At 43.4% G+C, this 26,889-nt stretch overlaps 1 protein-coding gene across 1 annotated transcript; it reads right to left on the reverse strand.

Moving 5' to 3' along the window:
* Positions 1-2,347: 2,347 nt before the first annotated feature.
* On the reverse strand, positions 2,348-6,984 carry LOC111838625 (uncharacterized). The gene is made up of 4 exons (XM_023801829.2): positions 6,877-6,984; positions 6,737-6,789; positions 2,680-6,642; positions 2,348-2,508 (listed from the first exon to the last, which is right to left on the reverse strand). Exons 1-3 carry the CDS (start codon positions 6,897-6,899, stop codon positions 2,717-2,719), a joined length of 4,002 nt encoding a protein of 1,333 aa, XP_023657597.2. The 5' UTR covers positions 6,900-6,984; the 3' UTR covers positions 2,348-2,508; positions 2,680-2,716.
* Between the last annotated feature and the right edge of the window lie 19,905 nt (positions 6,985-26,889).

Raw genomic sequence — 26,889 nt, forward strand, 5'->3', positions numbered from 1 at the left:
GTTTCCCCAGTCCGGCGTTCGACTTGCTTACAGCGCTGGCTTAAAGCAACGCATTCTGATCCTGACACAATGCATTACGTTTAGATGCATTGCGACCTCTCACTCGGCTGCACAAACTGGAACCGCCTCCGTGACGACACACCTTTGCCCTTATTGGCTGAAGAGTTTAGTTACACGCATGACGTTTGTATCCCAGGCAGTTCCGATGCGTAATCTGCTATTTCTCCCGAATATCACGTAAAGCAGTGAGAACTGGTTTTCAGTTAATTTGCCTGGTAAAATAAAGTTTTAATAAATGACATAAATGTTCTAACAGCACACGTAAGTTAGTGGTTTATTTATTGTTAGTTACTGTAATGTTGCGCTGCTTTATTTGGTTAATCATCCAGTCTGTGAAGAAGGCATTCATGTAAGAATTGCATTGTAGTCTCTACATGACAATAAAAACTTTGAATCCGGTCCATTGTTTATTTTTATTACTACTCTGTATTCGTTAATTTGTTCGTGAATAGCAAACTTTTAGGTTGTAACATTTGTACAACTATTATGTCACTTTTTGGTGAGCAAAAATAAATAAAATAGCATTATCACCAACAAGCGCTGCTACTACAGCAAATGCGAGGCTGACACTGAAGCGTTACCCTTTTGTTTCCGCTCAGAGACGTGCCGTGTGACTTATTTCCTGGCGCGTACAATTTATATTAGGTCAGCGTTCACGGGTTCGACTTCTGATATTCAGATCGAGTTCTAGGTCAAAGTGGTTTGTTCGACTTTCAAGAAATTCGAGTTCTAGTGAGTTCGAGAACCGAGGTGCCACTGTATATCAAATGTTGAACAGAAATTTTACTGTTTTATTACAGATATATGCTGAATTTGAATTTGATGCCAGCAATACACAAGAGATTGGAAAAGGTGTGTAATGCTAACAAAACACCTGGTTGAATATCTCACAACAAATTTAGGTTATTTGGCAACCTGAGGTTTATACCGAACTCTGAATTTTGTGTACTGTTACACCTATATTCCTAGGCAGTTTTTAATATATTGTAATAACAGGCAGACCAAGGCATCACAACAGTGGCAAAAAATGAGGCTTCTTTATGGAGGAATGCACTGTTAGACTATAACCCTTAAAAAGAATAACACAGGCACCCAACAAGCAGCAAATCATAATGGGGACACACAGGGAGGTCTGATGCTGGACCATAAGGCATACACGCGGTGGGTAATTTATGCACCGGCTAAAGACATGCGTGGATCAGACGCAGGCAAACACACGTGACAATAGAGAACAGAGCAAGTATTAACACTAACAATACAGAGGATATCTACATGGCTCGTGAGCATTTCTGGGAAATGCAAATGGCTCCACTACTTGGAACCATCTCAGTGGTGCTATGACAGTCATTTTGGGAGCTGTAAAATATTGGGACCCTTTTATATATATATATATATATATATATATATATATATATGACCAAAGCAGTACCCACTGACTGCCATAGTTTACTCATGTAAAGACTTCAGATACAATGACACACCTAACCTCATCAGTAAACCAAGTCTACCCAATTACAAAACATCTCCTTTACAACACACAGCCAGGTACATGCAGATGCCAGTGACGCCATCAGCACTCAGGCTGGGGGATTCTGGCGGTGTGCACACATGGTTTAAGTTTGTTGCATGCTGTAGTTTCCTACAGGTACTTCCTTTAGAATTAGTCATGTACATGAAATTAGTTCTAACCCATCAGTTTGATACATTTCACTGTTGACTGGACTAACATCCAGCAAGATCTGGTTTTAGCTTGAAATATTTGGTCAGGGCCTTTAAGAAGGCTTACTATTAAATATGCATTTATAATTATTGTAGGGACCCCTCAAAACCACACATTTGGGTATACTGTGGTATATTTGATTTTATTGGGTATTTCTTAGATTTACACTTTACTACATGTAGAGACTCTACCGTGAAACTTAAGGTTCCTGCCAGTCATTGCACTTCGATGTATACGAAATAGAAAGCAATCTGTCCCACTCCACAAGACAAATGCAATCAACCTCCATCACTAGTTGGGTAATTCAAGTAACATCCTGCTTTTGACAAGGATACTAACTGCATTACTTTTAACCATACAAGCACCTGATTTGCCAGCACTTCAGGGATTAAATCAACCACTAAAAAAGGAAGCCAAGTTGGCAACTACATCCAGTAGGATCTCAATGCAGATCACATGCAAGTAGGATTCAGCCATCAAGTTGGAAGACATTCAGTGGTTAAAGAGCATTGTGGGGTGGAGTGGTGTTGGGGGGCACTTGCTCTCCATAAATCAGCAACACTGTAGTCTGAATTCAGTGCCATTTTAATAGACCAATAACAGTTTGATACTCAAAGCACAAAAGGCAAGTAGGTTATACAACTGCTGAAGTACATTAACATTCCTGAAAAGGTGCAGGTCAGAGGGACAGCTTTTCCAGGGCAGGACCAAATTCATGGCTGGAGAACCTGAAAAGCAGATATTGAATGCTGAATAAGCAATGAGCCATGCACACTGAACTGTCCATTTACAAATTTACCAGTGTGCCAGTGTGGTTTCAGCATTTCCCTAGGAGGTAAGATGTTTATTAGATGTGCAAGTTGATTTCATTACCTTTTGACAACTGTTGACTGACTCACCTGGAATAAGTTCACATGGATTTCTTGAACCGATGACTTAAGGCATCTGCACTTTGAAAGGATATGCACCAAGTGGGAATCCTAGCAGCTGATGAAGATTTGTACCAACTTGTGAACCTACACTTTGATCTGAGCTAGATGTGCCCTGTGAACCCACCACTTGTGGGGAACCAGCAGAGCAGGTTAAGCTAGGGCCATAACCAGGCTGAATATCTAGGCCTTGAGCAGTGTCATACTGGAACTTCCGGGTCTGAGCTAAACTAGCCTGAGGATGGTTGCCTTGTCCAGCAGGCACATGTTGAGCATAGGGATAACCAAACCTAATACCCTGAGGAAAAGCAAAGTTATGGGACCCTGTTACTGGGGTAATGCTAGATGCACCACCAAGCAGATTCCCTACTCCCTGGACAGGCCAGGGTGTAGCCCTAAGGATGCCACCAAGTGGATACGCTCCATTGCCAGGTCCAGAGGCACCAAGCTGAGCTCCAACTTGGACAGGCCCAGGAGTAGCTCTAAAGATGCCACCAAGCCGAGCTCCTACTCCCTGGACAGGCCCAGGTGTAGCCCTAAAGATGCCACCGAGCCGAGCTCCTACTCCCTGGACAGGCCCAGGAGTAGCTCTAAAGATGCCACCAAGCCGAGCTCCTACTCCCTGGACAGGCCCAGGTGTAGCCCTAAAGATGCCACCGAGCCGAGCTCCTACTCCCTGGACAGGCCCAGGAGTAACCCTAAAGACGCCACCGAGCCGAGCTCCTACTCCCTGGACAGGCCCAGGTGTAGCCCTAAAGACGCCACCGAGCCGAGCTCCTACTCCCTGGACAGGCCCAGGAGTAACCCTAAAGACGCCACCGAGCCGAGCTCCTACTCCCTGGACAGGCCCAGGTGTAGCCCTAAAGACGCCACCGAGCCGAGCTCCTACTCCCTTGACAGGAGCAGGTGTAGCCCTAAGGATGCCACCAAGCGGATACGCTCCATTGCCAGGTCCGGAGGCACCGAGCTGAGCTCCTACTCCCTGGACAGGCCCAGGAGTAACCCTAAAGACGCCACCGAGCCGAGCTCCTACTCCCTGGACAGGCCCAGGTGTAGCCCTAAAGACGCCACCGAGCCGAGCTCCTACTCCCTTGACAGGAGCAGGTGTAGCCCTAAGGATGCCACCAAGCGGATACGCTCCATTGCCAGGTCCGGAGGCACCGAGCTGAGCTCCTACTCCCTGGACAGGCCCAGGAGTAACCCTAAAGACGCCACCGAGCCGAGCTCCTACTCCCTGGACAGGCCCAGGTGTAGCCCTAAAGACGCCACCGAGCCGAGCTCCTACTCCCTTGACAGGAGCAGGTGTAGCCCTAAGGATGCCACCAAGCGGATACGCTCCATTGCCAGGTCCGGAGGCACCGAGCTGAGCTCCTACTCCCTGGACAGGCCCAGGAGTAACCCTAAAGACGCCACCGAGCCGAGCTCCTACTCCCTGGACAGGCCCAGGTGTAGCCCTAAAGACGCCACCGAGCCGAGCTCCTACTCCCTTGACAGGAGCAGGTGTAGCCCTAAGGATGCCACCAAGCGGATACGCTCCATTGCCAGGTCCGGAGGCACCGAGCTGAGCTCCTACTCCCTGGACAGGCCCAGGAGTAACCCTAAAGACGCCACCGAGCCGAGCTCCTACTCCCTTGACAGGAGCAGGTGTAGCCCTAAGGATGCCACCAAGCGGATACGCTCCATTGCCAGGTCCGGAGGCACCGAGCTGAGCTCCTACTCCCTGGACAGGCCCAGGAGTAACCCTAAAGACGCCACCGAGCCGAGCTCCTACTCCCTTGATAGGCCCAGGTGTAGCCCTAAAGACGCCACCGAGCTGGTACCCTACTCCCTGGGCAGGTGCAGAAGCACCTCCAAGCTGGTACCCTACTCCCTGGGCAGGTGCAGAAGCACCTCCAAGCTGGTACCCTACTCCCTGGGCAGGTGCAGAAGCACCTCCAAGCTGGTACCCTACTCCCTGGGCAGGTGCAGAAGCAGCTCCAAGCTGGTACCCTACTCCCTGGGCAGGTGCAGAAGCAGCACCAAGCTGGTACCCTACTCCCTGGGCAGATCCAGAAGCAGCGCCAAGCTGGTACCCTACTCCCTGGGCAGATCCAGAAGCAGCGCCAAGCTGGTACCCTACTCCCTGGGCAGATCCAGAAGCAGCTCCAAGCTGGTACCCTACTCCCTGGGCAGGTGCAGAAGCAGCTCCAAGCTGGTACCCTACTCCCTGGGCAGGTGCAGAAGCAGCTCCAAGCTGGTACCCTACTCCCTGGGCAGGTGCAGAAGCAGCTCCAAGCTGGTACCCTACTCCCTGGGCAGGTGCAGAAGCAGCTCCAAGCTGGTACCCTACTCCCTGGGCAGGTGCAGAAGCAGCTCCAAGCTGGTACCCTACTCCCTGGGCAGGTGCAGAAGCAGCTCCAAGCTGGTACCCTACTCCCTGGGCAGGTGCAGAAGCAGCTCCAAGCTGGTACCCTACTCCCTGGGCAGATCCAGAAGCAGCTCCAAGCTGGTACCCTACTCCCTGGGCAGGTCCAGAAGCAACCTTAGAGGTGCCTCCAAGCTGGTACCCTACCCCCTGGGCAGGTCCAGAAGCAGCTCCAAGCTGGTACCCTACTCCCTGGGCAGGTCCAGAAGCAGTTCCAAGCTGGTACCCTACTCCCTGGGCAGGTCCAGAAGCAACCTTAGAGGTGCCTCCAAGCTGGTACCCTACTCCCTGGGCAGGTCCAGAAGCACCTCCAAGCTGGTACCCTACTCCCTGGGCAGGTCCAGAAGCACCTCCAAGCTGGTACCCTACTCCCTGGGCAGGTCCAGAAGCACCTCCAAGCTGGTACCCTACCCCCTGGGCAGATCCAGAAGCAGCTCCAAGCTGGTACCCTACCCCTTTTGTTGGTCCAGCTATGTCCCTAGCCATATTACCAAGCTGATACACTACTCCAGAAACAGGCCCAGGTATAACCTTAGAGGTACCACCAGGCTGACATCCTACCCCCACAACTGTCCCAGATGCAACCCTAGAGGCACCAGCAAGCTGATATTCTATGCCTTTGACAGGTACAGATGCACTACCAAGCCGATATCCTATTCCCAAGAGGGGGGCAGGTGTCACACTAGAGGCTCCACCAAGCAAATGTCCAGAACCAGGAAAGCTATGAGAACCCTGAAAACCTGAGAACTCAGAGCCCGCCCACTGGGTAGAAGCTAACAGTGACCCCGTTCCCAGACTGGATGCATAATTAGCCACCTGGTCAGATGTAGCACTGAGCTGAGGGTAACCATACAAACTCTGGGAAACACCAAGGTCCAAGCCAGAACTGTAGCTAGGCTGGGGGCCTGTACCTAGGCGTTGTTTAGAACCACCCTGAAAGCCCAGCCATTGAGTAGGACCATCAATTGGCAAGGTAGAACTAGAGATCATTTGGGAACCAATTCCTTTTATAGAATGAGCAGTCTGAGAGCCATAACTTAATGGCTCTTGGTGTTGAGCAGATACAGAATTACAAGAAGTCTGGGTTCCTGGGCTTAGAGCAGAACCAGAACTCCAGGAGCCCACACTCTGTGTGGGATTAGACACATAACCAGGCAGAGTACCCAGTTTTTCAGCAGATCCAATCCCACCCAGGGAACCAATGCTCTGCATAGTATCGGAGCAGGGCTGGGGATAACCAGAACTTCCAGAAACACATCTGTTTGCGGCAGGCTTAGGAGTAACAGGGTTATAGTTGCTAGAGCCTGGCAAGTTCACCATCCAGGAGTTACTAGAAGCAAGTTTGACTGAAGCAGAGGTAGAGCTTTCAGGGGAAAGCCCATGTAGAGCAGAACCATAGACATTTGGGGACAGCTGGGCTGGACCAGGCTTAAAGCTCCCTAAGCTAGCTTGACTCTGGGAGGGGCTCAAGTTGCCAGGAACAAGGCCAGCATGGGGGCAGTCTCTTGGAGAAACAGCAAAGCCAACATCTGAAAATTTGCAGAGATCAGACCATCACAAGTAAGTAAAAGTTTACATACAACAGGAATTGCTATATGCCCATTTCTCCTCACATGTACTAACCTTTTTGTGCAAAAACACAGCACAAAACTACTAGTAAAACCAAGTAGAGTGCCCTGAAAAACAAGGTAAACAAAAGCTAGTGACACTGCACACAGGCCACAGTTTTAAGTAATGTCATTTAATTGTTATGTCACACTTACTTTAAAGCACCACCAAGAGCCATTGACCTGGCAACAAAGGAAGAGACAAGCAGGCCAAAGACAATTCAGCAAGATCAATGTTGACTTGGTAGCCACACTTCCTGAAATAACAAAGCTTTAGCAGTTGGTATTCTTCTACTTGTAGCTGTTTTCCATAGAAGCCAATTAGTAGCAGCTGGCACCAATGGAAACCAGTAATTGACCAAATGCTCTACCTTCAGACCTAACAAGTATTGTTAAAATTACTTCAACTCATTATTAAGGCTGAACTATGTGCTATGCTTGTTTGTATGTATTTTTTCATATGTAACATATAATTAGGCATTTTCTCACATGAACTTGTTTTTGAGGAATTTAATGGAAAGTATTCATTTCATTACTCCTCTATAGAATGCCATGGTGGTGCTTTGGCGAGCATGGTCGCCTCACCCATCTGGAGGTCAGAGTTAAAGGCCCTGTGGTCTGAATCACAAAGTCAGTTTCCTTGCTTAGTTGGATAACTGTGAGAATAAGTAGTAGTAACTCTGGCTTTTCTATATTACGACGCTGGTTCAGTATGTTTGATATTCAGTCTTCCAGCTGTAATGTCTTTCAACAAGCAAACCAGGCAGTTTTTAATCACACACCCTTTCATGCCCACAGGCAGAGATGCACACCTATAATTTTTGCATTTCCTTTGCTGTGTGCTAGGATGTGTGCTAAATAATATTTTTTTTGTAATTTCTTGTCTAATTCAGTGTCATGGGAGGTTCAGAGCCTATGCCGAAGGCTACAGGGGCTAGGTAGAGAAAAACAAAGGATGGGGCGCCAACCCATCGCAGGGCACACTCACACACTTTTCATTCACACATGCATGCCTATGGGAAATTTGGCAACTCCAATTAGCCTCAGCACATTTTTGGACTGTGGACCTGGAGGAAACCTCATGACGACTTGGGGAGAACATGCAAACTCCACACATATGGAACCCGGGCAGAAACTTGCATGCAGGTCCGAGAGGTGTGAGGCAACAGTGCTAACCACTTCACCCCCATGCCACCTCTGTGTTAAATATTACAATTTAATAATGTTAGTATTAATACATTTTAAAATAGTATAATATTAATAAATTAATTTCTGTTATTTGTAATTAACATTTATTCACACATGCATTTCGTTCATTAGGTATTGCTGTCTTACAGTCACTGGAGGTGATTGGACACAATGCAGTTATTAAAAAAGATAGATAGAAATACATAATCTGACAAACAAGTTTGTGTGCATGTATCCTCCCTCCACTGGTTTCCTATAGCTGCCCACATCAGATTCAGAACATGATGGTGCTCACCTACAAAGCCAAAAATGGACCAGCACGCTCGTAACTAAAAGAACTTATCTCACCCCGCACTGCACCACGCTCTCTCAAATCCTCCAGCACTGCTCGACTGGTCCCACTGTCTACCAAGGTGCAAGGAACTTCGGAGGACATGCATCTAGACTCTTCACTGCCTTGGCACCTATGTGGTGGAACGAACTTCCCCTAGATGTCCCAACAGCTGAGTCACTGGGTGCCTTCAAACGACGACTAAAAGCCTGCCTCTTTCAGAAGTACTTGGATTAGCACTTCCAGGTTTATACTCTTATTATAAAAGAAGTATTACTTGCCCACAGAGTTTTTGTAGAGTGATAGTATTCTTAGCTGGGTTTTACTGAACTAGTATCAGAATGTATTCACTGATGAGACTTCTAAGCACTTATGCAAGACGCTCTGGCTAAGGGCGTCTGCCAAATGCCATAAATGAAAAAGTACCGCACGGCCCATTCCTTGAAACTACACTTTACTCAATATGTCTATCTCATTTAGTTTTGTGGTCCATTTATTCTACCCTTTCCACTTGAAATGGTCTAATTATAAATGAACATGGATGTCTCTCTCCTAAAATATGTCTGTATCTTTGTTGTCTTTCACAGCCACATACCCATGCTGTGTTTGTGTGATGGATGAAGGAATATAGCATGGGTTTTGAAGGGTGTGAAGTTTATTTAATACTGAATAATAAAAATAGGATGATAAATATGAATAAAAAATTTATAATTAAGAATACCACAAAGCACATGGAAAAGCACATAGAAATTAAGACAATTATCTTAACGACAATCAAACTGTACGTATGAATTTTTGCTGACAGGCATCTGCCACATCATGCCTTTTTAGCTTTGGCAGCAGCTATGGTGTTGCTCTTCACCATTATTTTACTTTAGAATCCTTCATAGTTTACCGCAATAATTCTCTGTTCCACTGCATTGCAATACATAGCCCTGTAGCGATTCATGCTTTAATGACTGGCTAATCTGTAAATGCTCTGGAAATAATCTTGATTTAAGTAAGAAAACCTGGCTTGACATAGATTGCTCATAGTCAGTATCATGAACGGTAATCTAAAATTGCATTTGTTTGGTTTAGTCAAACTGGAATTTATCTAAGAAACCTGACTTCACTGAATCAACTTTGTGATATAAGCCCCTGGCGTTCGTGTGGTGTTTGCATGTTCTATCCGTCTTGTCATGGGGTGTTCTCCTGTTTCCACTACAGTCCAAAAACATGCTGAAGTGAATTAGAGTTGCCAGATCCCTGTTCTGGGTTATCGAACCCTTGCTTATGTTAGGAATATATTAATTAAAAAATGCATATCTCTGGCGTACTTTCCCAGCCAACTCTCATTTTTGTTTGCATGCTGTCTTCCCGGAGGCTACAGTGAGCTTGTTGGTGGCTGGAAATTGCTGTTGACAGAATAGGCCTATTATTCCATACATGTTCCTTAAGGCTTATACAGGCTCGAGTATACCTGTCATAGCAATTTAAAGCAATAGGGCACAAGCAAAATGAAGAACAAAAAAAAACACTTTTGCGTACCAAACCTGGGACTATCTATTCATGCTCAAGTATGAAAGTACATGTTAGCAATAAACACATGTTATTGTGTCTATTGCATCACCCAAACACTGCAAGTCTGCATCTTAAAGGCAAATCTAATGTGGAGTTGCACATATTGAAAGGTCTACATTTGACATTAATACATGAAAGCAACTGTGTTTCTAGCTTTAGATTCAAATATGACTCCCAGAAATCACTCGAGGACCACTTGTCCTATTCAGGGTCATGGGGGGGGGCGGGGGGGGGGGGGTCCAGAGCCTATCCTGGAGGCTATGGCCGTAAGGTGGGGAACAATGCAGGACGGGCTGCCAACCCATCACCGGGCACACTCATACACCAATCAGACACACATGCAATTTGGTAACTGCAATTAGCCTCAGCACATTTTTGGACTGTGGGGGGGGGGGGTAACTGGACTACCCAGAGGAAACCCCATGATAACATGAGGCCTGGTGGAGACTGGAACCCTAGTCCCAGAGGTGTGAGGCGACGGTGCTAATCACTGCATCACCATGCCACCCCACTCATAAAAATGGTTTCTTTTATTTTTAATATAATATTTAATTTAATATAATACATTTCAATGTCAAAACAGACATTTTCAGAATATTTGAACAAGAATAATGAAACATTATATACTATTATAATTGTCATACAGACTGTCCCCGAATTACATGTGGTTTCCGTACTGAAAGACAGGTCTTACATCGAAATGGATGTATGTCGGAATAGGATAATCACACTGACTTTTAGGTGTGAGAATGAGACTGAGAAATGTGGCTGGGATGGTCACACTATTATATAGTACAGTACCTTCCCACAGCAACTATCGTACAGCACACAATGTGTACTAGGTATTGTAGCGTTTCTGTATTTTTATAAATAGATACTTAAAAAAACTTTGGTCATATATGCGAGTGGGTAGGTTGTAATTCGGATACAATCTGTACTGGAGTAAGGGAGTTTGGCAAAAGTTGTAGTATTAACTACACCATCTGACAGAATATCCCAAATGAGACTGTCCGGCCAACACTGCCAGGATTTCTGTGAAAGGGTCCCTTAGTGCATTTGGCAAAATACTGCAGCAAACAGGCAACCAACAGGACGCGGGATGGCTGCCTGGCTGGGCAGGGCAGTGACAAGGGGCACAGAGGATTGGTGGAGTCATGGAGAACCAGCACACAGGAGCAAGGAATAGGAACTAGGCCACAGTAGCAAAACAACAAACCTCGAACTTGGACTCCAGCAGACAATTGCTGGCTTGGAAATGGGAGACCACTAGGTGAGAATTGAGTGCAGGGTCTGGCAGGAGCCAGAAGACCAAAGCGTGGACAAGGTTTACTGCTCAGAGTAGATAATATCTGGAGCCCATACTTTCAGGTCAGAATAAGGATCATCCATCTTGTGAGTAGATAAGATAGTGACAAAGTTGTAACATTAATCACATATTTTACTGAACAGAATAAGCTAAAAAATCGGCCAAAACAGTGTTGTCAGGTATGTCCATGTGTACAGCTATCTTACAAGTGTAGTATTGTTGAATAGATTGTTTAACTATTCTTTTGTATACCTGGATGACCTGAAGTGAACAAAATGATCTAAAAAATGACTATATTCTCCATTTATTCACTTGAAACGCAAATTATCTAACCATCGGTCTGTATAATAAAATTTACCGTTACCGTCAAATCAAATGAGCAAGAAAAACAAATGAAAAACTATTATCATGGGCATCTTAAAAACACGGTAAGGATTCAGCTCCAGTTACATGTTAATTCTTTTATTAAATAATTGCAGTGGGTATGAATTGTTCAGAAATGTGTCTCCATGGTAACACCACACGAAATGAACTCTCTGGTGGTGGCTGATGGATCTCTTGAGCTCATCTTGTATAATGCTTTTTTTCCAAATTGGCTAAGAGGAAAAGTAAATATATCCTGGTAGAAGATATAGGTATAGTACCTTACATGCTTAAGAATCTATTTAAAACACAATATTTAGAAACAGTGATCCCATCACTTGAGCTATCTTAATAAGTAGATATTTGTAATTTTTTTATCTGTCGTTCTGTAATATTTAATAAAACAATAACAGTGTTAACCGGATTAAATGCCTGTATTTTCCCCTTAAGAAAGACTATGGTTTATTGTGTATGTATGTGTAGCAACCTCCAATTAAACACAATGAGATTAATTAATACAGGGTGGCACAATTTCATAAAGAAAAAGGATGTCTATCTATCAAACTGAAGCTCTGCCGGTGTTGTGGAGCAAAATATAAAAAATATAATTCATATGCTATAGCAACAATTAATTCATGTGACCAGCAGCATGCTGCAACTTGTTGTGATTGTAAATTTTGAAGTAGAAATATCATATCCAGTGATGTCTACAAGCCTGAAAAGATGAATGATAATGATTTGAATTACAAGCAACAGATCAAACAGTTATTTACACACATTAGGGTCCTTAGCTGATGCTTTTGGGAAAATCATGTTATGCAATTTACACAGCTGCACATTCTACTGAAACAGCTCAGGGTCTAACATGGATCTCTCATGTCGTGATGCCTGGACACCAGAAAGGAGGTAGACCCCGTAATGTGGGAGAAGGGTTTCGTAAGCCAAGTTCACCAAAAGCCAAAAGGGAAATCCAAACGGGTAGTCGAGTCGAGCGCGGAGAGTCGAAAGCCGGTGAGGTCAGTCCTACAGGCAGAGACGGGACGTGGAGACGAAGGGAGGGGAGAGAGGACGAAGGCAGACCAGGGATGCAGGGCAGGACAGGCAAGCGGGGCAGACGGGACCAGGCAGGGGGGCAGGGTTGACCAGGGCAGCAGGGCAGGCAGGACAGCAGGGTACGACGAGGCAGGCAGGGAAGACACAAGACAATGAAACGCTCAGTAGCTGACATTCGCATGGCAACAATACTTGGCACCGCTCTGTGGTACGCTTTGGATTTAACTAAGGTATCGATTTGTGCCAATTCCTAGCAGCTGTGTTGCCCCACCCATGTGGGTGTGACACATGTGATCTGAACTGACAACTTCAAGTGGTTGTAATCCCTGTCCTTAACCACAATAATACCATTATTTATATACATATGAATAATTCAAATTATACTCTATACAGTACCTGTGCTTACTGTACAAAAGATAGGAAATTGTGAAATACAAGGTTACAGAAGAAAATCACTCTATTTTGCATAATAATATTTAATAATATTTAGAATATTATTATTTAGAATAATATTCTAAAGTTTATTGATTATGAACAAACATGGTCTTGGTAAAATAACGAGAATGGGACATAGCTGAGGAAGTGAAAATCACCCATCTGCAATCTGGACGAACTCAATTGATTGTAATTCTATGGGGACTAGGTTGCTCTACAGTTTTTGACATTTGGAACATCACCTGATATCTAACCATGTCATGCACTAGACCAGCATAGACACGTAGTGGAATCAGCCAATGTCCCCAATAATGGCCACAATCAACAGCTGATCTGCTTACTACTCAAAAAAATTTCTCTGGGTGTTGCTGAGAATAGGAATGCGAGGACAATATTCTTTACACCTTCTATCACAATAATTGTAAAGGGCAAGGGCACTGGACATCAGTCCATCACACTTTCACACAGGAAGCTTAGAGACACTACACTTAAACCAGTTTTTGGACTGCTTGAGGAAACCAGACTACCCAGAGGAAACTCACACAAAAGAAGGAAGAACAGGTAAACTCAACACACACAACTCCAGGGTAGGAAGGGAACCAACAATGCTGGAGGGGCAAGGTTATAGTCCGTTACAATTACTGATGTTGCTTTGGTGTCAAATGGGTTCCAATGGGAAAGTGTAATTGAAATTAATCCACAGTGGATTCATGTTATAATAAGAACATTATTTGCTTGAACTATTGTTGAAATAAAAGAAAGAAATTAATGATTAGTCTAAATAATCACCAGTTTTAGACTTCCAGGAAATAAAGTGTGTGTATAGTATTCACAAAAACCTGTAAGCTAAATGTTTCAAAAATTAAAGTCAATGTGATCAGTCACAGTTGTCATAGGGCAGCTAATGTTGCCATTTGTATATTATTCCTGTATTTCTAAGGGTTTCCTTCCGTGGTCCAAAGTCATGCACTTTGGATGGATTAGGGCTCTATTTTAATGATCTAAAACAATGATCACCAACCCTGCTACAGGAGACGTACCACCCTGTAGAGATTAGGTACAGCCTTAATTTAACATACCTGGTACAGATAAGTACTGGAGCTATCTATGTTGAAGCTATAGAGTCTCTAATACTGGGACACTACCGAAGGGCCTTATTATCTGCATCAGGTGTATTAAATTTGGCCTCACCTAAGATCTGCAGGGGGTTGGTCTCCAGGAGCAGGGATGGTGAACACTATTGAAAGCACATGCAGTGAATGTCAGGCTAGTCTGGCCCTTCAAAACTGAACCTGTGGTCCTGAAGTGCCAGACTTGTGCCCAGTGTATGACAGCACTTTTTACATTTGTCACAATGGGCAAAAGGCACTACGGTGTTTACAATGCCAAAGACTGCCAAATATCTGCTTTCCTCTTAATTAGTTTTACATTTGGTAGTCATATACTGTAGTTTTGTGTTCACCTTTCCTTTCCACTGGCGCTGCTGGAGCGGGCGCTGATCGGCATTATCCAGCAAGCTTGCTCCAGCTTGGCAGACCTCGAGGTGCCTGAGAAGCGGCCTTAGCAGTGGACACCGGGGAAAGGAAGGCACCCTTAGCTCCATCCAAGACATACCGGACCTGCACAGTGTGCCCTGAAGCCACTCCTGCCTGACCACCAGAACATCAGCAGAGACAACGTCGGCAACTGAGCCGGTCATCAAGGGCTCACTGGTCATCAAGGGCTCCCCACTAGTTTGCTGCGAGAAGCCGCTGTGCGACACTGACTGTGAGCATGACAAGCAGAGGCAGCGGGCGGAGATTGGCCTGTTGGAGTGGGAAGAGGCGTGCCACAACTGGGAGGCCCAGCTCACTGAAGAGCACCGCGAGCTTGACGAGCAGCGGGAGCGGGGTCATCAAGGCCGGGAGTGGCTGTGGGAGTCCTTGGAGCAGGAGTGGCAGGAGCTGGAGCAGCTGCGCTGTGAATTGGCCATCTGGGAGAAGGTGTGTCGGGACTTGGAGGCCCAGCTGGCTGAGAAGCACCGCAGGCTGCAAGAGACAGAGGCTGCAATGTGTGGCTGGGAGGAGGTGTACCATGCTCATGCTACCATGCTCATGCAAGCTGGCGGCTCAACCGAAGCATGGCAACCGACTGCGTGAGTCCATGTAGCTGAAGCTGCTGTGCCTGACCCTGCGAGCACGAGGCCTCACGGCAGGACCGCCCTGCCCCACAACACCAGGGCCCCACTAAGTGGGGTAGGAAGAAGGGCCGGGACCAGGAGGGGGCTGCATTGCCGGAAGTCTCCAGCAGCTCCTTGTGCTGGCTGTCCCGGAGAAGGGAGTTTGGCTTTGGGTGTCACTGGGTGTGGGGTGCCCCAGCCAGGTAGACCCTCTGGAAGGGGTACTACGTCCTCTTAAGGCGTAGAAGAGGAAGGGTCGGTGCAAGAGGGATCTGACACGCCAGCACCGGCCACCAGCTACTGTAGATATGCGCCAGTGCTGGGAGCTACCTGCCCCGTCATTGGAGGCGATGCACTGTCTACTGCCAGCAGATCCCTGGGACTTCTTTTGGAATTGGGGTGGGGACTAAGAGTGGTGGTTGACCTGGGTGCTGGGTGCATGTTCCAGCATGCCCTGGGCGCAATTGTAAATAGCCCCTGTCTGTAATTGTAAATAAGCCTTGTTGTACTGTTGTTGCTGTTAGTAGTTGCATTTCCCTATTGTCGTGTGTTTGCCCATGTCTTGTGTGTACCCTGTATGATCCTTGCGTGTTCTTAGCCTGCAAGGTTATACAGTTCGGTGTCTGACAACCTTGTGTTTCAGAAGTGCATTTGGTTCGGTGCTCATTGGGTGCCTGTTATACTTCTGTTATTAAGAACTACTATTAAAGAGCATGTTTTTCCTGGCAAGCAGCCCTCCTTGTCCTTCTCTGCTCAACCGATGCCTCGGTCTGCCCAGTGCGACATTACCATTCACTCACAAAAATTAATAATAGTTTGATAAAATAACAAAAAACATATTTCAGCAATACTCATTTATTTTAATTCTTATCCCTCTCCCACAAACGTATTAGTCACTTCCTGCCTGTTCCTGCATTCAAAAATGTAAATGTGTCCGGAGCCACACTCCATTGCTGCGGGTCCCACGGGAATGCAGGCCTCTACTTTGGTGGAATCCTGCTGTTGCTTTATAACAGTAATCTGCTTAAAGGGAATGGGAGATGACACTCTGATTGGTCTATAGCGTGTTATGCCCCAAAAAACACACATGACTAATTACGAGTACAACACTTTTGGACCATGCACCTGGGGCAGTGACTATTTTTCCGCCATTAAACCAGCAAAAGTGGGCTGGCCACACCCTAACAAAACTTGTGCCGTGTGCTTTACATCATTACAATAGGGCCTTTAATCTTTTGCATGTGTATGTGCTGCCGTGTGTCCCTGTGTATGTAACACGCAGTGTATGCACGTATACTGTAAATAAGAGTGAAATACTGTGCCATTGACTTTAGACCAGATTTTGTTGTTCTCAAGCACATTCGTTTTCCGCCGCTTCACAACAGCAATGCACAAACAATGCACCTGATCCACCTCATTACAATACTGACACGCCCACGGACACTCAGAAGGCCGTAAGTACGTTTGCTTTTTAAACAAATGACAACTGCATCGGGCCCATGCGAGTACAGACACTTGCATCTCGACTGGCACCACTATGCGCTGGATACTAATTAGGGCCCTTAGTCTCTGTAGCATGTGAGTGCATGTGTACTCTGTGCTTCCTCTGGTAAGCTCCAGGCTTACTGTAACCCTATACAATCAATTATGAAAAACTGCTAACTAATGGCATTATAAAGGGAATGGATTGTAATTGTGCAGTTATTTTATGTCATGCCCTTACTTTGAAAAATGTTTTTGGCTTCTTGAAGACAGAAACAGAACCATATTTAGCCTATTAGACAATCAGTTATCTGTGTATATTGTAAGTGCCAATCGGGCTTTAAGCCATTTGTAAACATCTGTGGCTTGTAAGCATGAGTTCAGCCAAAAAGATCTTCCTGAGTAACTGGAGAAGATTCAGGAAACTAAGTGTCCACGCAAGATTCTCATAGCTGTCAGAACCTTTAAAGAACATAAGCCATAATAAGAAGAAGATTATTATATACATATGAATAATTGAAGATAAGAAGATTTTGTTAAATGGATTTGGTTTTTCTGGATGGACATTCACCAAGGAAAAATCTGGTTTGTTGTAAATCCTTTGTATCCGGGAGTAAGATCCGCTAATGAGAATTATTGCAACATATAACAACAATAAATAGTGTTTGTAAAGCTAATGGAATATTCAGTTCAAATTACCTTCAAATTTATTGATCAGTACTTGTTCATTAAAACACAACTCGTGTTGTGGTGCTCTGATTAGCACTGTTACCTTGCACATGTAGGATCAGGGTTCAAGTCTTGAATAGAGTAAGCAATTTCAGAAAATGGATGTCTTTTAAGAGCCTAACCAACCGAACTAATCACAATAAAGTTCATTTTAGTTTTACTAATGTCTTTCCAATGTCATCATGTTGCTAGATCACTAGATCACTTATGTGATCTATATTTTGTAGCCAAAATGACAGCCATCTTCAAATACCCACTAAGTATGAGGCTACTGGGTTATATTTTATGATGATCTGAAAACACTAAGGTATTCTATTCTGTGATACACTGCTTATCATCCAAAAGCCTTGGTGAGTTGTCCTTTGCAAGGTAGTGCTGGGTGTGCCATTCATTTAATAAAATAAAATTCCCAAAACAAAATTAAATTCACACATATGCAAGAGACTGGATATGCTGATTGAAAATGCATGCTCCTGGCTCAAAGTAGCAACACATCTACAGAAAGCAGAAATATCAACTGAAAGTCCTTAGAAAAGGGCAACATTTAAAAAAATTATTTTATTTTATTTTTTGCAGTCATCGTCCTGACATTGTACTTCTCCTTCAGTTTCCCTCTCTGCAGGGACAGATAATACCCACTAATGCTCCTGCTCTGGCCTTCCTGCACATTGCTAAAGAGGGAAATGTTATTTCTTGCTCCCCCGATCTTTGTTATATCTGTTTAATTTCACATTCGTCCCCAGGAGTTATATTGTGTAAGCTGCTTGTTCTTGTTGTACAAGTAACCTTGGTATGACCTCACAATGACGCTAATCACCTGGCAAAGGGCTCCTTCATCACACCCCACGGCGCAATAAAAGTCTCTTTTTGTGAGCTACACCTTATCCTTCCTGTCCTTTAAACTCCTTGAGGACTCCATCCTCAGTCTTTATTCACCAGTCCTGTTTGTGCATAAAAAAACACCATCACAAACAAAACTGGCTGTAGCTGTAGGGTTGCTGTCCTGTGGCCTTTGGTTTGTTGTTTTTTCACATTCCATATGAAGTCGCACCTTCTGCTTGCTAAACCTAAGCGGCTGCTTTAATGGTGAAGAAACCCCTGATGAAGTTTAGATGTCTGTATGTCCTCATTACAAATGCTGAGAAGCTAATAGGATACATTTCTCATTCACTGCTTTGAATTTCTATTTTGCAAAAGTTTTTTTCAGCCCATTTTCTAATACATAATTGTTTATCAGGACCATCAGTATTCAAAGCTATGAGTTATTCACACTAAACCTACCAATGTAATAAACTGGGTGTCTCATGCTATTGTCTGAAACGTCACATACTTGATAAGTAATTCTAGAACTTCATTCTCTTCACAACAAAAGGATGAATGTTAGTTACAGTAGAATCTCAATGCTACACAAAGGCAAAAGGAAAATGAGGCGATCTGTTTGACTTTGGAAATAAAACCTTCACTGGATTTCAAGTGTCAAAGTTCCTTTCTAGTCCATCCTACATGCCATCCATGATGCTTTGCAGGGGTCCTGCTAGCAGGCAGGAAACTGTGCAATCTATCATTTGTACATCCTTAGCCTAACATCTTTTTTCCAGACTGATGACAGAACATATTAGAGCAAAAACAGCAGAAAATTCCAGGAAATGTGGATAGATGACATTTTTCTCAAAAGAAATATTTTAAAGGAAACTGAGTGACAATATAAATACATCTAATAGACGTTGCTTTGCTAGACCGTACATAATGAGCTAACCTCTTCACGGCAGCAGGCTTTTAGTTGACTGAGGTACTTCTCATATAGCTCCCTCCAGAAACTGAATGCTCACTGTGGGGGTGGAGGCCCCTGGGCTAAAGTCATTGTCGGGGTCCTACCTACAGCATAAAATGCTGCTGTGTCAACGTGGAAAAAAACAACTTGTAGCCCAGGGCTACAAGCCAGGTTAACCAGTCCAGCCTGGCTCACATGTTTGTGGAAACACCAATTCTCATCTCTGTGTATCAAAGCAGATAAAAGCTGAATACCCTGCATGCATCTCACCAGCCATTTTACAATGAAACAAATATGCTCCCTTGACAGTCTGTTTAGTGTACTGTATTTTATTTATCCTGCGCCCCCCCCCCCCCCCATTAGCTAAATTCAGTTTTGGAGATTATTAACAAATTTTATAGGTAAGTATGTGTGGGGGGTCTGTAGTGGGCAAAAGTGCATTTTCTGTAGATGAAGGTATATGATTCAAGGATGAATTCTGGATGGCAGCACCTACAGCCGCAGAGGCTCAGGGCTTCCGATGATGTTGCTGTTTTTCTAATAGATGCTTCTGTTCTTCTAACATCAGGGCGCCAGCTATTCTCTACAGTGGAGAAGGACTGATTCGCATAGGAACAAGGCATTCTACTTCTGCATGTTTTCCTGGAATGAGTATCTAACAGTCTTGTTGTTAGGATAGTTTCCCCGGTATTTTGATTTCTTTGGTATTTTGTTTATAGTCATTAAAAGCAGACCAGGTGTGTGTGTGTGTGTGTGTGTGTGTGTGTGGGGGGGGGGGGGTTGCACACTGCTGTTTTGCCAGAACTGAGTGCCCCCTTTTAAGCCTTTGAGCACCTGCCCCTTAAAAGGTCTCTGCACAGTGCCAAAACGGACCTTACTGCCTGACCCCCTACTTCCCAAACCCAGCCTTAGCCAAAAGTTGTGCGATTTAGGAAAAAAAAAAAAAGAAACACTATATCTTGGATGAACTTTACTGGAACGAATGATTTCCTCACACACTCCAGTCGACTGTCCCACCCACTCCCGCAAATATTTACTGCTGTGGATACTGTGATACTCCCAGAAGAGCACCTCATATTACATTGAATCCCTGGTAGGAATCAGCTATATAACAAGTCAAATGACGTTGGTTCTTGACCACACACCAGGCTATTGTTTCAGCCAAGGTTAAACACATCCTTTTATCATAACATTTAATGCCCTTTTTATCACTTATCAGGACAGAAAACAGTTGTCCTGCATATCAGTGATAAAGATGACATGCCACACTTCCTGACCTAGTACCCTTCACAGGACACTCCAGCTAGTTATCCCATTTTCCCAACCAAGTTATCCCTTTGTTCTGACATATTTGGTGACTGACTTGTTTCTGTCACGGCCACAGGACAGATTCTAAAACGCTTAACGACGAAAACAAAAAAACCAAGCTCAAAACAGGAAATGGACACACCTCTGGCTGCACACACACACACACACACACACACACACACACACACACACACACACACACAGGTTTGTAATTATATATTTGTGGGGACTCTCTGTTCATTTCTGTGGGGAAACCTCTAATCCCTACATGACAACCCTAACCCTACCCAGCCCTAACCTAAGTAACCAAACAAGATAAAATACTTTTATTGCATTTTCACGTTTTTTTTATTGCATTCACAGATCTTTGTGGGTCCCCACAATGTCAAAATTACAGGTTTATATTACATTGTGTGTGACATTTTATCCCCACAATGTAATATAAACCTAATCCACACACACACACACACACACACACATCTGCCTGTCAGACTTTTCCTCTTTAATAGGCTGGCCTGAGTATTTGGTGCTAACAAGAATGGAGCCACTGGCTGCAAAGACCACAGGTGAGGCTGTTGGGAAGGACAAGAATGTGAAACGAAACAGGGTCACGAGGGCAGCAAACAGAATCCAGGGCACTAAGCTGAACCAGAAGAGACAGAACCAGCCCCAATAAGTAGGTGAAATACAATCCGAAAGCCATGCCAGGATTGTTTTACTAGGCTGAGTGGGTTGGGCAGAGAGGAGGCCAGTCCATGGAGGTACAGCAGGTAGTACCTCCTCTATCTTTGAGATTAAATCCTTAATAACTCATTACTGAAACGGTATTGTCATTTAAAAACATTTTCTCTCTTCTTTGGGAAAAAAAAAACACTATTGTGATATTGTATTATCTGCATATTATCATTCTTACCACCTAAATTTGATTAGCCACCACTGGTAGGTAAGCGCAGGATTGATCTCTTGCGGAGGAGAATGATTCCTTAGTGAAACCATCTGCCAGTGGGCGCAGTCGTGGAGGACGGCCATGCAGGGTGGCTGGGGCCAGGTGTGACACTTTCAGTGCTGCTTAGAAATCCATGTCAGCAATCCCATAGTGCTTGGAGAAACTGCCTCACATTTCTACAGTGTTAATATGAACAATGCAAATATTGCCATGACCTTGAAATGACCGCATGTTTATGTTTTAGAATGCATAGCTTTTTGTTTCCAAATTATATTTTAATTGATTCCGTGCTTAATGAACCAATTTTTATTAGACAAATATTATAGAGTCTCAGTTTCATTGCAGCATAATCAATACCTAAAGTACAATTTAAAATGAAAGGATTAGTTTAGGTCTACAAATATATTTCCTTTTTTTCATCAATGATTCAGTGCACTTCTGTTCAAACCTCACCCCAAAAATACACCATGTAGGAGGGAGAGTGAAACAAAATCATTGGAAGTATTTCCTGGAATAAAGAAATTGCAGTGTGTATTTATGGGTGGACAATGAGAGTTCTATCTGTTAAACACAGTAAAATATCCTCTTTGTTGGTATTCTCCAAGTTGTCGAGTGGATTCACAGGTCCGGTTAGTCATTGTTTTGCAGTGATTCAGGCTTATTTTCAAGCAGTGGTTCAAACTGCACCCTTTATTAATGACCTGCACACCCTAACTCAATTTGCTATGAAAATATTCTGGAATATTGTTATGAAACACAAGAACTGGTTTATAACAGAAGCTAATGCAGTATGAAGTAACAAAATATTCTTTCCTGCCTCAAGCCCTTTATATTTTACAGATGTGAGTGTAGCATCATGTACTTCAAGTAGTTTATTTCTTCATGAATGTCTGAATTTAGTGGAATTTATTTTAAAAGACAGTTCATATCCCATGACCATGACTTACAGGTACGTCTATGATCACACTTTATAATTTGCGGTTCAACAGATGTTTTTAAGGAAAATACTGGATGTCAAAGTGATTATTACCAAGTGTGTATACCTAACATGGAGGAACTTAATTTGTGTGACTAATTTTGATACTTTACCCAAGCTATCTGTGTTCTGCTAAATGTAAAGACATTATCAAGTTTTGGCAAATTCCATCCATCCATCCATCCATCCATTTTTTGAAACCACTTGTCCTATTCAGGGTCCAGAGGGTCCAGAGCCTATGGGCAACAGGGAAGAGAAGAACCCAGAATGGGACACCAACCTATCACAGGGCACACTCACACACCATTCATTCACACACCATTCACTCACACACCATTCACTCACACATGCACACCAACGGATAATTTGATATGTTTAGGCATGTTTTTAGGCCAACTGGGGGAAACCAGAGTACTAGAGGAGACCCCACGACAACATGAAGATACTATGCACACTCCACAGACATGGAGCCCTTTCAGGGACTGGTCTCAGAGTTGTGATGCAACAATCGAACCCCACAATCAAACAAGATAGATGAAGTTTGCTTCCTTTACTCCATTCTGTATTAAACATGTGTTTAATACAATTAGTGTTGTGTACGGAGGAGTCCACGAGCAATTGCAATAATATGTATAATTATCAGTGGGACATGCCATGAAAAACCAAACAATAAAAAGTACAATAACTCAGTATTTTCATATATAAGCCATTGTAGAACTTGTTTAGTAAATTCAAAGGAAGGTTGTCAAGAACTATTTTTTTGAGTATTCCTGGAACAACAAAAAAAAATTTATATATTCTGCGTTTTGTTCTGTTACAAGCAGGAATAAATATGTGCACCGTGAATGCACACGCAGACAGAGCTACAATGAATACTGAAAATGTATGTGATTGTATATTTTGTTTGTATTCTTAACAATCATGAACTAAAACATTTACTGATGAAAGGAAATTAAAACTCCAAGATTAATGTATTTGCTGTAATTAATATAAAGGTATTCTCTTCCATTTTTAATTTTTTTTGCAAATTATTTCAAATGATATTATGGGCTGGATAATATATTTCTTCTAACAGGTTGAAAGAAGGATTACGATATCGGAGCAATCTTGTAAGAGTTTGGTCTATAGAATATTTTTATCTTTGGTATCGATTTGTCAGTCCTATAGTGGCGAATGTTTCTCAGTCTATTTCTTAAATATTTTATCCATCCATATATCCATCAACCAATCCATCTTCTAATCCCTTATCTAATACGGGATTTGGGGGGAGGGTGGGGGCTGCACCTTATCCCATTTAAGTTAAGGTTCAGAAAATGAGCTGTGCGAAGGAGATATGGATTATCTGTGTTTGTTCTTTGTGGAAAAAAAACAAAACAAAACAAAACAAAACAAAGGCTGTTTATACTTCAGACGTGCCCTATAATGTGTTGTGAACAACTCCAACTGTCCTCACAAAAATATGGAGGGTCCCCTTGACTGGCGTCAATCCAAAAGCTACATAGAACTATCAGCACATTCTTAAATTGTTTTTGTTAACTGTGGACACTGTGTGCCCCTCATTTCCTCTCCTATCGTAGACAGGGTTGATTAGATAGGAAAGCACCCACGTTGGCAATTTCCCTTCCTGTGTTACTCTCTGGCCCAGCAGTAAATGTCATGACCCTGATTAACCCATTCTGAACATTTCTTCTTCAAATTCCACAGAAAAAAAACAGATTTTCTAAGCAAACAAGCATTTTTTTGTGTGCCCAATTTTTAACCAATAGTTCACTCTTCCTGAAATTCATGCTCTTCTGATGAATGAAGCCATAGTTTACTGTAAGCTAAAAAATTCTGGGCTAAATTTCTCACTGTGGATGCCCACATCTGAATACAGTTGAATGTACTTTTCTAAACTGGTTTTGTATAGGATGGTTAGTCTTAACAATTTAATGCCTGAAATGGGGGAGATTTAACCCTTATGAAAATTCACTATGGTTTCCTATGGTTTTTATGCAGTAACCATAGTTTTCCTATGGTACCTCATGGTACTTTGGTACTACCCATAGTACTACCATGGTTTGGAAAGACTATGGTAAAACAAAAACCATGGTTTATGACCAAGATTATACTAGGGTTTAACTGTAGCGAAACCATGATAAAACCATAGTCATGGCTTCCATAGTTGCTCTTCATAGCTCAATGGTGACAGCACAGAGTCAGCTAACATGCAGCACCCCTGGACCTGGGGGTTAAGGGCCTCGCTCAGGGGCCCACGGACATGTGACTGTAACATGCAGCACCCCTGGAGGAGCTGGGGGTTAAGGGCCTCGCTCAGGGGCCAACGGACATGTGACTGTAACATGCAGCACCCCTGGAGCTGGGGGTTAAGGGCCTCGCTCAGGGGCCACGGACATGTGACTGTAACATGCAGCACCCCTGGAGCTGGGGGTTAAGGGCCTCGCTCAGGGGCCACGGACATGTGACTGTAACATGCAGCACCCCTGGAGCTGGGGGTTAAGGGCCTCACTCAAGGGCCCACGGACATGTGACTGTTCTGCAGAAGCCACGGCTTTAACTCCTGCGTTTTTGATCACAGGCACAGAGACTTAACCTACTGAGTCACTCACCACCCCCATACATTTAAATCCCTTGTATTATTTAGAATATGATAACTACAAACCTTTGGTATTTTATACATTTGTTGATATTAAAGACACAGGTTTTTTATAGTTTGTAAATAGACTACGGAAATCATATTAACATCCCGGCTATTTGGGTTTTATAACCACTAGATTTGGAGAGATCATTTTATATAGAGAATATATATTTTTATATAGAGAACCCCTATTTGTCCTGTGAAATAGGTCTCTCAGTCCACCAATGTGCATAAAATATTCCCTTTTCTATTCCCTTATCATAGCTAACTTACATCACTCTTTTCAACGGAACTTATTAAAAGCATTATCTCATCTTTACAGTTTTCTTATACAATGTTTCAAACGTTTTATAGCAATTTTATAGTAATTTAAGTAATAAATGGTTAAGCAAAATATCTAAGGATTCTCTACAGTTCCTGCTGATGTAAATTTGAATTATGCTCAAAAGTCTGTAGGCAGATGAATATTACTCATACATGAACACCTTCAACAATCAATATAAGTTCCCTAGTTATATAAACCTTGGAGAGATGTTTATATAATTACATTGTGTATGTGCTATATTTAGCATTATTTGCCTTGCAAACTATGAGTAACAAGGGGGGGAAATGCAACATTGTACCTGTTTGCTCATAAATAATAAAGATTGTGTTCTGTATTTATTTTTTTTTTTATATATATATATATAAAGCCAAAATGATAATTTGTACAGATCTGGCAGAAAATATCCTATGTCCCAGGCCTGAAGCCTAAAATGAACACAGTTCACATTTAAATGGTGTTAACAAAATAACAAATCAGGTCAATCAGGTCTTTGAATTATGTGTATGTGCCCGCTGATGCACTGGCATGCTATCCAGGGTGCCCTCCTGTCTTGTGTCCTATGCTGTCTGGGATAGGCTCCAGGCCCCTGCAACCATATCCAGTATGTAAGTGTATGAAATTGGAGCAGGACTCATGGAAGTAATAATTCTCCTATTGGACTTGCCAGAATGACCCACATGAGGAACTGCTGAGGCAGAGCAGCAATAAATCCTCTGATGCTTAATAAACTGTAAGTGCTATAAAAACCTCTTCCCACAACCCAGTTACCACCATTGTCATTATGTTTAAGGCGAAGATTACAATCGTTGAAGAAGGAGGTGTGTGGCTTAGGTTAGTGGGTTAGATTAGTTGGTTAGGTTAGTGGCTTAGGTTAGTTGGTTAGGTTAGTGGCTTAGGTTAGTTGGTTAGGTTAGTGGCTTAGGTTAGTGGCTTAGCTTAGTGGGTTAGGTTAGTTGGTTAGTGGCTTAGGTTAGTGGGTTAGGTTAGGTTAGTGGGTTAGGTTAGTTGGTTAGGTTAGTTGGTTAGGTTAGTGGCTTAGGTTAGTGGGTTAGGTTAGTGGCTTAGCTTAGTGGGTTAGGTTAGTTGGTTAGGTTAGTTGGATAGGTTAGTGGCTTAGGTTAGTGGGTTAGGTTAGTTGGTTAGGTTAGTGGCTTAGGTTAGTGGGTTAGGTTAGTTTGTTAGGTTAGTGCGTTCCCATGATGGGAAGGGTGCTAGTCCACATCCCATGCTCAGAAAAGTGGTTTCACTGAAGGGCTCTTGAGCAAGATCCTTAACCTCCAGCAGCTCCAGGGACTGGCTGTTTCTACGTTCTCCACTGTATGTCACTTTGCAAAAAAGCATCTGCTAAAATGAATCGAGTGTAAAGACATTGACAAAGTGTTTAAAGTGCTGGCTGCTTTGGTTCTATCTCCGTCTGCCACTCCCACTGTAAGTTTCTTGCACTGAAAGGCCTTTCTCTCAGCACATACCTACCCACAAAACAATTTAAACATCCATGCTGGCTACAGCTTAGAATATATTTCCATCCATATTTTGTAATAGTTAAGTCAACTGACTTGTTCATCATAATAAATCCATAATAGAATAGAACAGAATG

This window comes from Paramormyrops kingsleyae, chromosome 16 (assembly GCF_048594095.1).
Source record: "Paramormyrops kingsleyae isolate MSU_618 chromosome 16, PKINGS_0.4, whole genome shotgun sequence".
NCBI lineage: Eukaryota > Metazoa > Chordata > Actinopteri > Osteoglossiformes > Mormyridae > Paramormyrops > Paramormyrops kingsleyae.

Excerpts from the sequence above, each read along its gene's own strand:
- LOC111838625 (XM_023801829.2), bottom strand. The coding sequence starts at position 6,899 with ATGGCTCTTGGTGGTGCTTTAAA. Across the intron at positions 6,790-6,876 it reads GCTCTTGGTGGTGCTTTAAA|GGCACTCTACTTGGTTTTAC; the intron begins GTAAGTGTGACA and ends CTTGTTTTTCAG. Across the intron at positions 6,643-6,736 it reads CTGTGTTTTTGCACAAAAAG|ATGTTGGCTTTGCTGTTTCT; the intron begins GTTAGTACATGT and ends GCAAATTTTCAG.